This window comes from Brachypodium distachyon, chromosome 3 (genome assembly GCF_000005505.3).
Source record: "Brachypodium distachyon strain Bd21 chromosome 3, Brachypodium_distachyon_v3.0, whole genome shotgun sequence".
In the NCBI taxonomy this organism is placed as follows: Eukaryota; Viridiplantae; Streptophyta; class Magnoliopsida; order Poales; family Poaceae; genus Brachypodium; species Brachypodium distachyon.
The window spans coordinates 40,101,862-40,114,051 of NC_016133.3; the positions used below are offsets into that span (position 1 = coordinate 40,101,862).

General features: G+C 49.4%; 1 protein-coding gene across 1 annotated transcript; it reads right to left on the reverse strand.

Moving 5' to 3' along the window:
* Nucleotides 1–9,864: 9,864 nt before the first annotated feature.
* On the reverse strand, nucleotides 9,865–11,803 carry LOC100826887 (cytochrome P450 76M5-like). Its single transcript, XM_010236898.3, is given in 2 exon segments — nucleotides 9,865–10,510; nucleotides 10,513–11,803. Coding segments are annotated over 2 exon segments (1,524 nt in total). The 5' UTR covers nucleotides 11,621–11,803; the 3' UTR covers nucleotides 9,865–10,094.
* Nucleotides 11,804–12,190: the final 387 nt, after the last annotated feature.

A 12,190-nucleotide genomic window follows, 5' to 3' on the forward strand; every position in this document is an offset into this window, starting at 1 on the left:
GAGCTATCCACAAGGATGACAAGCACTCGCCTTGAGCTCGACACACATATCGTGAGGCCAAAGGAATGTTGCATATGACACATTGTATGGTTCGTCAATATACCTTGTGGTCCCTCAGAAGTTGGCACGTACTGTTAGGCGCCGCTACCAACTATCGACTTGAGTCGGTGCCAGTGGACGAGTAAGGTGTTACTCGGGCCCGCAGTCCGAGCTCGTAGTCGTGTCCGACTGACCGCGAACCTGAAGGGTCACACGCTTGAGGGGTGGGGACCGAGTTGGATCGGATCCAACTCGTATCGGGCTTAAACTCCTGACGGGCCTCAAGTGTTGAGCCCACTAGGAACGTCTATATAAGTGGAGAAGACCAACCCGGCTAGGATTACACCAGTCCAGACGCGAGTTATACTCGGTTGTCACACCTCCACGCCCAAAACCTTGTGATCGGATCTAGCAGTCCGCCGCACGGAGTTCCTCCATGTACGTGTGGATACCTCGGAGGTGCTACACTTGCGGCGCTTGAACGAACTGCTCGTGAGATCGGTGAGGAGGAGCAGGCCGAACGACTACTCGGCATCGACACGCATCATCGACTCTACTTCCGCTGTGGGTCTGCGCGTCTAGTGGTAATCTCGTGATCCATTATCTACAGCATTGATCCGGGCGGAATCGGTAGAATTTTTATTTTGTGCTAGCGTAGCCTACCGCGTTCCCCAACAAATGTATCTATTCTTAAAATGCGTCTAGATACATGTAATATTTGACAACAATTTATGATCGGAGTGAGTATTATACTAAAACACATTGAGGGGCGGAGCATAGCTTTTGGAGAGGGCTCCCGCGAAACCTACGCAGTTTTAGCGCCAACCTAAGAAAAACGCTATTATCGCCGTTAATCACACTATACCGTTATATTTTTAGATCGTTAGCGTGCTAAGCTGCCCCTCTGACCATGTTGTGGGGGGCTTTTAGCACGGGCACGGCCTAAAATCCCATCGCATCTCGAGCACTGCCTCAGCTCATTATAGTTTTCTTGATTTGAGCAAATACATCAGCTTAAATGCAGCTATTGTCCCAATATATGCCCTGCTGGCATTACTAGGGTTATGTAACACCTTGCTGGCATTACAAGTGGTGTTTCTAAGTGTTCAGAAGTTCCTACTAATGTCAAGGAGAACTTTTTTTTATCATATGACGCCTCATTTATTGATACTTTTGTAAGATTTTTAAAAATCCGCTAAATGTCTTAGCGCCGCTGAAGCACGTATAACTTCTGGAGCAGGCTACCGCTAAATGGCTTAACCAGCTATTTAAAACTATGGGGCGGAGGCACCACGTTGATCCACATCATCTGGATTATTTTGACTATTGGATCTTTTATCTAACGGGCATGATTTAACTGAGTGCGATATATACGATGGGCTAGCAATAAAACATCAAAGTGGTTTATTTTGACCATTAGATCTTATATCTAACGGTCAAGATTTAATGCGTCAGATATATTTGTGTATTCTATTTCTATTATATTAAAGCACACAATGTGGGGTATCGAACGAAGGCACCACGTTGATCCACATCATCTAAATTATTTTGACCATTGGATCTTATATCTTTTATTGGACGGAGGGAGTAATATATCAGATGGCATACGTTACGATTAGTGGTAATTAAGTCAAAATTTGTTTTTATGGCCTGATAATATATATATATATATATATAGGCTACCATCAAATGGCATACGTTACGATTAGTGGTAATTAAGTCAAAATTTGTTTTTATGGCCTGATATATTACTCCCTCCGTCCAATAAAAGATGTCTCAACTTTGACCAAATTTGAATGCACCAAACACTAAGTCATGTTTAGATACATCCAAATTTTGACAAACTTGAGACATCTTTTGTTGGACGGAGAAAGTATGATTATTGGCATTAAATCAATATTTGTTTTCATGCTATTATAGGACGTCAATATATTAAGACATTTCAACTTTATTTTTCTTTGTTTTGTAGGTCATGAAAAAGTATTACAGTAAATACATTAATCATAATCTACATCCGTATTTTTGCAAGAATACGATATCAATGGTTTCTTAAAGAATTATAACTCTAAGTATTGACACGTGGCCCTAAATTTCAACACCGGATACTAATTGACAATAGATATGAGCGAATGGTTTGCTAGCAGATTAGCGAGACACTCACTGCTAATAAATATCTTAAAAACTAAAAAAACTAAATTTTAATCTGAGTATCGATAGACTAATCATGTGAAAGTTTAAACTCGCATTGTGATTTATACCACGAAAGACACACCTACTATTATAGCTTGTCATACACATGATCTACCAATGCAAACAACCGATACACATGAACTTTATATATTTTTTTATGCATATGTGACAAAGTTGGTAGGTATTCTGAACTTTAATTACATGAACTAAGGTGACATCACCTACAGATGATCAATCGGTGTGATTGGCCACTAATAATGGCCCCGACCGAGCGAGGCACAGGATTCTCGTCCGTGGAAACTCGCCATTAATTAATTCTCGTCATATTGCTCTACCTTGTACTACTCCTGCTGCTACTGCATCTATCGGAGGTGTACGTGTGTGTGCGCATAAATTGAGCTCGGGCATAGTTAAGCAAAGACCGAACACACCCGGCGTGAGTAGGGGGGCGGAGGGCCGCTGCGGGTATGCTTTCCGGGGCAGGCCAGCACGGTCCGTTCGCCCTTGCAGCGTTCGTGGCAAAGTCCGAGGTGCAGTGCAGCGGCAGACCATTACTGCCCATATCTTCCTCTCGCCTGCGGCCGCGATCTCGCGCCGAAGGACGTGCCGTCGCCTAGCGCTCGTCGCCGTGCGTATATGCGTAAATGCATGGCGCGCAAGCCTGCAACGTACTGTTGCTTATGTTCCATCCATGGAGCCTAGCTACGCAGTACTGCGCATATGCAAGCGTTCGGCGCGGGTAACATACGTACGCTACGCCCTGGGGGATCAATGCTCGTCGCAGGGCTAGAGATCTGGCTTTACCTGTCGGCAATTAGTAAACGGTCCACGGTTCCTACGGCCTACGTATAGCACGTACGTACACCAGCTACCGAGTAGTAGTACGTACAGAGCTCGCAACCCATTCACACTCACGGCCTTGTTCTCCCTCAATTGGTTCGATATTTTCACTCCCTCTCTCCGTCATGAAATAACGTGGATTTGTGTAAAAATACAAAATCATAACGTTCAGTAATATTTTCTTACTGCTACCGGAGATGCTCGAATGCTGTTCTTTTTTCTTGTTGTTCCCGACAAAATGGCGACACTCTGAAACCATATTTTCAGTTTGCAAAGGGATATCTTCCATCACGTTTAGCTAAAAAAAACACAGAGAGAGAAGCGCCATGTTTTAGTAGTGGGCGTGGCTATGTATCAGACACTTAATCTATCTATCTATCTATTATATACTAAAATCATATGAGAGATCTAAGAGTTATCTAACTACAACCGTTAGATCTACGGAGCACGGTCCAGAACCAAATCGCTCTGTGTCCCAATTAAAAACAATCAATCTCCCATGTACTCCGTCGCCTAGCCCGGACGCCTCTCTGGCCGTCTCCTACCTGTCCTCATCTTCTCCCGTCCTAGACGATGGCTGCGGTTCTTATTATACCAGCAACGCAGGCATATATCATCGGGCCTCGATCGTTGTGACATTGCAGCATATGCCCCGACTGCAGGTAATACCGTACTGGTCTCCATTGTCCCCGTGATCTATTTGATGTAATCGATCTTGCAGAAACAACAACGTGCATGCACAAGCTGACAACCACTTAATCCTAGAAAACTGATTGATCCTTGCACTAACGCTGAAGGCGTGTCATCTTCTCTCCAGCATATGCAAGCGTTCGGCGCGGGAAACATACGTACGCTACGCCCTGGAGGATCAATGCTCGTCGCAGGGCTAGAGATCTGGCTTTACCTGTCGGCAATTAGTAAACGGTCCACGGTTCCTACAGGCTACTGCTTACATGCATATAGCACGTACTCCAGCCTCGCTCTAAATCTATTGCTTCGATATTTTCTACATCGTCATAAGCGTCTGATGCTGATCTGATGCTCTGATGCTGATCTTTTTTCTCGTTGTTCCCGACAAAATGGCGACACTCTGAAACCATATTTTCAGTTTGCAAAGGGAATTTTTTTTCATCACGTTTTAGCGAAAAAAAAGAACGTAATTTCAAATAACCACAATTTTTGGGGCAATCGTCTCAATGAGCCCTAGTTTTTGCTAATTTGTCCGCATAGCTACGCATTTTCGGTCAGGCTGTCTCAACTAACCCAAAAACATAGGTTTAAACCCGTTTGACAGGATTCCTGACCGATGGGCCCCGCCTCTGAGGTGACATGTCGGACCCCACCGGACCTTGTAACCTGCATTTAACTCCTTTGGTGCCCCTTCTGTTCCCGGTAACCCGCATTTTCAGGTCCCTCATGGCACCTTACCGGTGAGGGCCACTTGTTAGGAATCGTGTTAAACGGGTTTAAACTTGTGTTTTGGGCTAGTTGAGATAGTCTGACCGAAAATGTGTGGTTCTGCGGACAAATCAACAAAAAGTATAGTTCGGTGACACAATTGCCCTAAAACTGTGGTTTCTTGAAATTTACACAAAAAAAAGAGAGAGGGAGAGAAGTGCCATGTTTTAGTAATGGGTGTGGTTATGTCTCAGACGCCTAATTTTTAAGCAAAAGTATTAAATCTCAGTCGACGTATCATAATTGTTGTATTATGTTGTTGTTCTCGACAACAATTAGAGTAATGGGTGCCAATCCTCGATGGCACAAGTGTGGGTATAAAAGTAGAGCGTGTACGCCGGCCTTACAGCGAAGGTCGCCGTACACTTGGACAGGTTGACACGTCGATATTTTTTTAATAGGTTCGGTCGACCCTGCGGGTACGACTTAATCCTATGTTAGGAAAGGTTTCGAGGGGGTTGTTAGCCAAGTGCTTGGGCCGAGCGGATCTTCCCAAGACACCTTTAGCGAGAGATTCGTCGGGGCCGGCTCGTAGTTGGACCGAACGCGTCTTTCCAAGTATCGAGGTTAGGATATCCTCGGAACTCTAACCCAACCCCTTCTCCTTCGAGCCCGTGCCAAAAAAGGTTAGCTCGGAGCCTTGGAACTAGAGTCCTTTAGAAGGCTTCCTCGAGGCCAGTCTATTTTCAGTCGAGAGCGGCGCACGAGAGCGAACCTTAGAGGGAGCACTCTAGCCCTCTTCTCTTGAGTTTATTCAAGTTGAGAGTGAATGATACATGCTCCTCAAGGGGGGTATTTATAGACTAGGGATCCATAACAAAAGAGCATGACTACCCTTGAGGGAGAGAGAAAAGTGGGGGCAAAATGGTAAAAAGTGGTTCTTTGGTTCATAACTTTTGTGTGCACCATGTGGAGGAAAGTGAGGGTTGGTCCATGGTTCACCATGGACAAAAAGCCTCATCCCCACACACCTTTCTTGCCCCCTACTTTAGTTCATTCCACCATTTGACCATGGCATGAGAGGCTTGACTTGTTAACTTGTCTTCCTTTGCCACGTAGGATTGACTGCGCCACGTGAGCGTCTTTATGCTTGGGAAATGTTGACTTAGTCGTCGCCACGTAGGATCCCGGCTCATATAAGGGTTTTATTTTACTACAACATATTAGTATCTGGATGTCATTTCATTTGCACTCTCCTTTTCATCATTTGTTCAAATAGCAAATCACATATCCAATGGCCGAGTAATCGAATTATCTCTAAAAAACCAGGCGACTTAGATATAACAAAACCATTTATTAGTTAAGTCATGGGTATTTAGACTTAGCATAGGATGTCGTCTATACACTCCGTACGCCACATGGCGCAAATTGGATGTGTGTGCTGTAGAAAGACAGTCGAAACTTTGGAGTAAGTGCTCTCTCCGTTCCGTATTAAGTGACTCTTATTTCTCCAAATATGGATGTATCTATACCTAAAAATCGTTTAGATACATGTAATAGAAAGTCACTTAATACGGAAATAAAAAGTCACTTTAAGAAATTTCCACTTATATGTGCAAATGTTTAGTGCAAGAAGGAAAGCTCCCACCACATATTTGCGGGAATCACTTGGACCGCTCTTGTTTGAGTAAATTGCACAGAATCACCACATTTCGGTGAGTTATCACAGGAACCACTGGTTTTGCTAATTTTCTTGAAGAACCACCGGCATTCCATGAAGTTTTAGCATTTTGCACTGATTCTTGGGTTTGCGGCGCGTAAGCAGGTTTCTAACTGACCGGGCCCACCTGTCAGGTTGACCAGCCCGAGCCGGCGTTAGCTCCGTCCGTTAGGAGCGTTTGTCCGTCCGAGCCGGACCAGGTGAGCCAATATGATAAGTGGACTGAGTACTCTAAGTGGACCGACCGGCCACTCTCGCCCCGACAGCTCGAGCTCCGTCTCCACGGTCCGCCGCCGCCGCCGTCTCAGTCGTCGCCCGAGCTCTGCCGCGCCATGGTTTCCTGGACGAGCACGAACGAGGAGTACATCTTGTACGACCCCCCCAACGAGGTTAGTACGCTGGACTGTATGGTTAGGGTTTGGGAATATAGGGTTAGGTGTAGCAATTGAGGTCGCATCTACCCGGTTAAATTTGGATTTTGTTCATGTAGCCACCACGTTGGATTCACGTCCGAGAGTTTGCAGCTGGAGCCGGTGAGAATGTAGTTTGCCACTGCCTCTGCCCGGTTAAGATTCGGGTGGCTTACGAAGGGACTGATGCTGGACGACGCTTATTAGCATGCGGTTTGAGGTGAGCAGGGTTGTTGTGCGTAATGTGTGAAATTTGTGAGCTGTGACGACAATATTTTCAGTTGGCAGGACGGGGTTAAGCGCAACTTCTACCAGTGGCTCGATCCTGAGTGGCCAGGACAAATGCAGCACGTGCTGACGAAGATGTGGGAAGAAATTGATGAACTGAAGCAGTCTAAACGGCATGAGATGCATCGTTTGAATCAGGGGAACAGTGTCATGCATGAGCAGGTTAGGTTGGCAATGCAAGAGCTTGAGCAGGAAAAGAAGAAGGCAGAGGAGGAGAAGAAAATGGCAGAGGAAGAGAAGAAGTAGGCAGAGAAGGCAAAGGTCAGGCTTGCAGAAGAGTTGCTTATGTTGGGGTTGAAGCTGAAATCAATGAAGATTTGAAGTAGTAATAATTTAGAACTTTGTCACTGTGGCATGTACTGTAATCCTTATTAAACCCTTAATTACTACCTACCAACTTTCCCCAAATCAAAACCCTAGAAATCGCAGCTACTAAAACCCTACAAATTGCAGCTACTCAAACCCTAGAATAAGCAATTTGGGTCACATACCTGGCATCACCGAGCGAATCCGTCCAGTGCTTCGTCTCCGACGAGCCCGCGAACGCGGACGGAACTGACCCACCACCGAGTGACTCCTGAGCCGCCGCCGCCTGTGACGCTTGTGTCGACGGAGCAGAGAAGACGAAGGACAACGGCTCGAGCCAGTCCATGTCGCCTCATTCAGCTTCGTCGAAGCCTTCTCCGCCGCTGCAACCGCCATCGAATCGCCGGCGACGGGTGAGGAGTGGAGAGAAGAGGGGCAGGTCTGAGACTCGGTCGGGTCTAGGGTTTACACCTGGTCCGGCTCGGACGGACAAACGCTGCTAACGGACGGAGCTAACGCCGTCTCGGGCTGGTCAACCTGACAGGTGGGCCCGGTTGATCAAAAACCTGCTTACGCGCCGCAAACCCAAGAATCAGTGCAAAATGCTAAAACTTCACGAAAAGCCGGTGGTTCTTCGCGAAAATTAACAAAACCGGTCGTTTTCATTTAAGCTCACCGAAATGTGGTGGTTCTGTGCAATTTACTCCTCTTGTTTCTACAGCTACGCACACAGTTGCCCCTTCGTTGTGCGCCTCGTCGCTAGTAGAACGTCGACAGAGCCCGGGCCGCGTATCGGCACGCCGAGCGCTAATTGGCTGGTGTGGGCCACGTCGATCCTAAAATCTCGTCCAAATCATGGTAGGCCAGGCCCACCTGTCGGGGTCGCGGCGACAGGCAGCCCAGACGCAATCATTAGCGTGGTCCGATCGTCCTCACCCTCTCGAGCCTCGCGGGTTCCCACCGAAGACACGAGCTGCCGCAATTATTTCCCGGTGATTGCCGCCGCTCCCTGCGGCTCCATCGGCTCGCGGCTCACTCCGGTGGCTTTGGCTTAGCTAGACAGGCCGGTGGCTGTGAGCCCAGTCGCCCTTGCGTGTTTTTGGAAACGAAACCTGCCATTGCGTTTGCACGGCCGCGTCACGGGCGTAGAGATCATACTAGTTCTCATTTCTCTTTTTTTTACCGGTTACTAGCAGTGAAAGTGGTGCAGTAGTAACTTGCAGGAAGAAGAGGAAAAGAAAACCGAAGAAAAAAGCTTTGAAAGGGTCCTGTGGACAGCAGGGCCCCGGCTTAGCATGCGACCAAAGAGAGGAGCATACACATATGTGACGCGCGAGACAGACCGTAGTGTGGCAGCAGGGCATGCAGGGCGCCCCCTCGGGACGAAAGCTGCAGTATCGGCCGGCCCTATCGCGATTCAGGCAGGCAGAGCTAGCAGGCGAGGCGAGACGACATGTCCTCGCTCTCTCTTTCTCCATCTCTCGTGGTGTCAATCATGGCACATGCTCCAACCAATCATCGGTCTCTCGTTCTCATCTGTCCCTCGTGGCTGTGTGCATTCGATTGATGGCTTTTCCCTTTTTCCGAGAAAAAAAATCTGTCTTGTGTACACAAATGCGGAAATGCCTGCACTGACCGACCGATGGATCAAACAAAGCAGCTTAGCGTCAAGATGCGTGTGCATGCATGGCCAGTGGCATGTGAGCAGCGCCGCAGTACTGGCAAATGGCAATGCGTGTCCAGGATACATGACCTCTCACTTTCACTCGTCAGTGGCCCCTGTGGTTTGCCACGGCTGAAAGTCTGAATTCTGAACCCGTTCCATGCATCGGGGCTGAGACAGAACAATGGTCCGGCCCAAGCAAAAGCAAGTTGGGCCTGAGATTCCTCGCGGGCCATCTACCGGAATTCTTAGTTCACGTAAAGCCCATAAACCAATGAGGATATGAACCTCCGATAGGGACATACCGAACATGGAGACCCTTGTTTCAAAAGGGTGTAGCTATTTTCTTAGTCCTCTGTTTTTTATTAAAAAAATTACATTTAAGTCGATGTATCAAAATTGGTAGATTAAGATCTGATATTATTCTTCACTCTCTCATCTTCTCATGTGCTATCGTGGATTAAGATCCGATGACCAAACAAGTTATTATTTAGAAAAAAAAAGAAACTACTACGACCTAAAGCGTGCGAAAGGGCTTCATGCGTGACATTGTACATGAAAAGCTGGAAGGCATCACGAAGGGCAAGTCCAGTTGAGGGTTGGTTGGACAAATCGTGATGGGCATAATATGGTGTTCAACAAAATCCTTCCTAATGGGTTTTTGACGTGTGGGCAGACGAACAAATGAACACTCCCGATTCTCTCCCTAAATTATGGAAAGAAATGAGAAATGTGAACAAATTTTGGATAAATGGGTGTCTACGTTGGGTTACGTTTTTTGTTAATGGTTCGTCAAATTGACAGTTGAGAAAGATTTGACGGTGTTATTGGCCCAGATGTTAGTCATCTAAAGTCACGTGAAGTCACTTCACAGAAGCACGTCCTTCCCCGAGGTCTCTTGCTACAAATCTTTCATATACGGGATCATGGTGTATGAATGCAATACGTAGGATTTGTTTTTCAAAGACAACCCATAGAAATTTTGGAGGTCTTGTTCCTTCTATCCAAAGTTTTTTGTAGGAAAAAAGAATGTAAGAGTTGTAATCCTTCAAAATGTAGGTACAGATCCTTCGAATTAAGAGAGACCCTTAAATGGCAAATATACTACTCCTATGGCCCGAATTATTTGTTCCGAATTTAGTACAAAGTTGTTTTAAATCAGCGACTAAGTAATTCCGGACGTAAAGTACATGCCGGAGGATACAGATCGATGCAGGTTCGCATTTCCAACTCGCATGGCTTACGTGACCACGACCGGCACGGCCCGGAGCGGGACAGCCATCTTGTTGGCCGTGGTAAACCTCTCGCTCATATCCAGCTCGTCGGCCGACACGCCGTCCGGCAGCCGCCACTCGAACGCGTGCAGCAGCGACGCCAGGATAAACGGCACGACCCGCTCCGCCAACGGCACGCCGGGGCACAGCCTTCGCCCGGACCCGAACGGGATGAATTCGAAGGACTTCCCCCAGAAATCCACCCGATCCGCCACGTCCACGTCCAGGAACCTCTCCGGCACGAACTCGTCGGGCCTCTCCCACGCCGACGGGTCCCGCATGATCGCCCACGCGTTGAAGATGACCGTCGACCCTTTCGGCACGGCGTAGCCGCCGATCTCCACGCCTTCGTCTGTCGCCAGGTGCGGCAGCAGGATCGGCGCACCGGGTGCAGCCGCAGGGACTCCTTCACCACGGCCTGGAGGTAACGCAGGCTCGCCACGTCGGCCTCCTCGATGCTTTCCTTGCCGCCGAGGGCGTCGCGTATCTCCGCACGAGCCCTGGCCATGGCGCCCGCGTTCCGGAGCAGCTCGGCCATCGCCCACTCCACGCTGAGCGTCGTCGTGTCGCTCCCGGCAGCCAGGACGTCGAAGAGTATGGTCGTCAGGTTGTCGCGCCCGATCTTGCCTTCGGAGACGAGCTCCAGGAGCGAGTCCATGAAGTCCCCGTGCGGGAACTTGTCGTTGTCGGCTGCCATACGACGGTCGATTATGGCGTCCAGTATTCGGAAGATTTTCTCGAAGCGCCTCGCCGTCCAGCGACGCCACCCTTGGAGGTCGAGACTACGGAGGAAAGGGACGAGGTCGGAGACGTTGGGCTTGGCGACCGCCTCGATGAGGTCCTCCACGAGCTCCCGCAGCCCCAGGGACGAGTTTAGGTCGGCGCTGGAGACCACGTCGACGGAGCAGAACGCGCTCGACATGAGGTTGAGCACGCCGCCGTACACGGCCTGGCCGAAGCTCACTTCCCGCCCAGCGCGGCAGCGGAAGTGGCGCACCATGTCGCGCACCTTGCGCTCGCGCGCGCCGCGCGCCGCGGCGAGCCCCCGCGCGGAGAAGACGTGGGCGGCCACGATCCCGCGCAGGGTCCTCCAGAGCGGGTCCGAGCTGGGCAGCCAGATGATGGAGCGGCCGGAGAAGCCGAGCGCGCGGGAGGTGTCCGGGACGGCGCGCGCGGCCAGGCGCCGGTCGTGCCTCGTGAAGGCCTCCCGCGCCGCGTCGCGCGAGGAGACCACCACGGCGGTCGTGAGGCCGAGCTTGAGCGTCATGACGGGGCCGTGGGCGCGGGCCAGGCGAGCGAGCGTGTGGTGGAGGTTGCCCCCGAGGCTGAGCACGTTGCCTAGAATGGGGAGCGGCGTGGGGCCCGGCGGCAGCCGGCGTTCCGTGCCGGTCGCGCGGCGCCCGCGTGCTGCCTGCAGGTTGGTCAGGCAGTAGTAGAGGAGCGAGACGACGGTGAGCACCGTCGCCCATAGCGGCCAGAGCTCGATCTCCATTTCGTTCGTCTCGTGGACGTGGGTTGTTCATCGTGGCCTGGCGGGAGTCCGTACGTTGATATAAGCACAGATGCCGGTGCCGTTTCACTGGTTGATGAGTTGGCTTTGGGGCTCTCGTGTCGTTGTCGAAAATTGTTTCGAGCGTCTTCGAGATGAGCCACCACGGATTTTGTACTACTCCTAGCAAAGTTTCAAATAAGCACTCCTGTTTTATAGAGATCGTGTCTACATCAAAAGGACCGGGACACTCATCAGGCAATCACATTCACAGCACTTCCCTCTAAAAAAAATCACATTCAGGGCAGACGAAGTACAGTCCATGCAACAATGGCACGAGACGTTCGAGACAGAACTAAGGCTGTGTTTGGGCTGGGACTGAGGTAGAATGGAATGGAACCACTCCGTTCCATTCCATTCCTATGAGAATGGAGTGGTTTTATGTTGTTTGGTTTCGGAAATGGATCGGTTATAGATTTTGTTTGGTCTATGGGATACGATGGAATGGAATGGTTTCATTTTGTGTTTGGTTTGGGAGATGGAATGAGATGAAAGAATGTACTCACCTCCTGG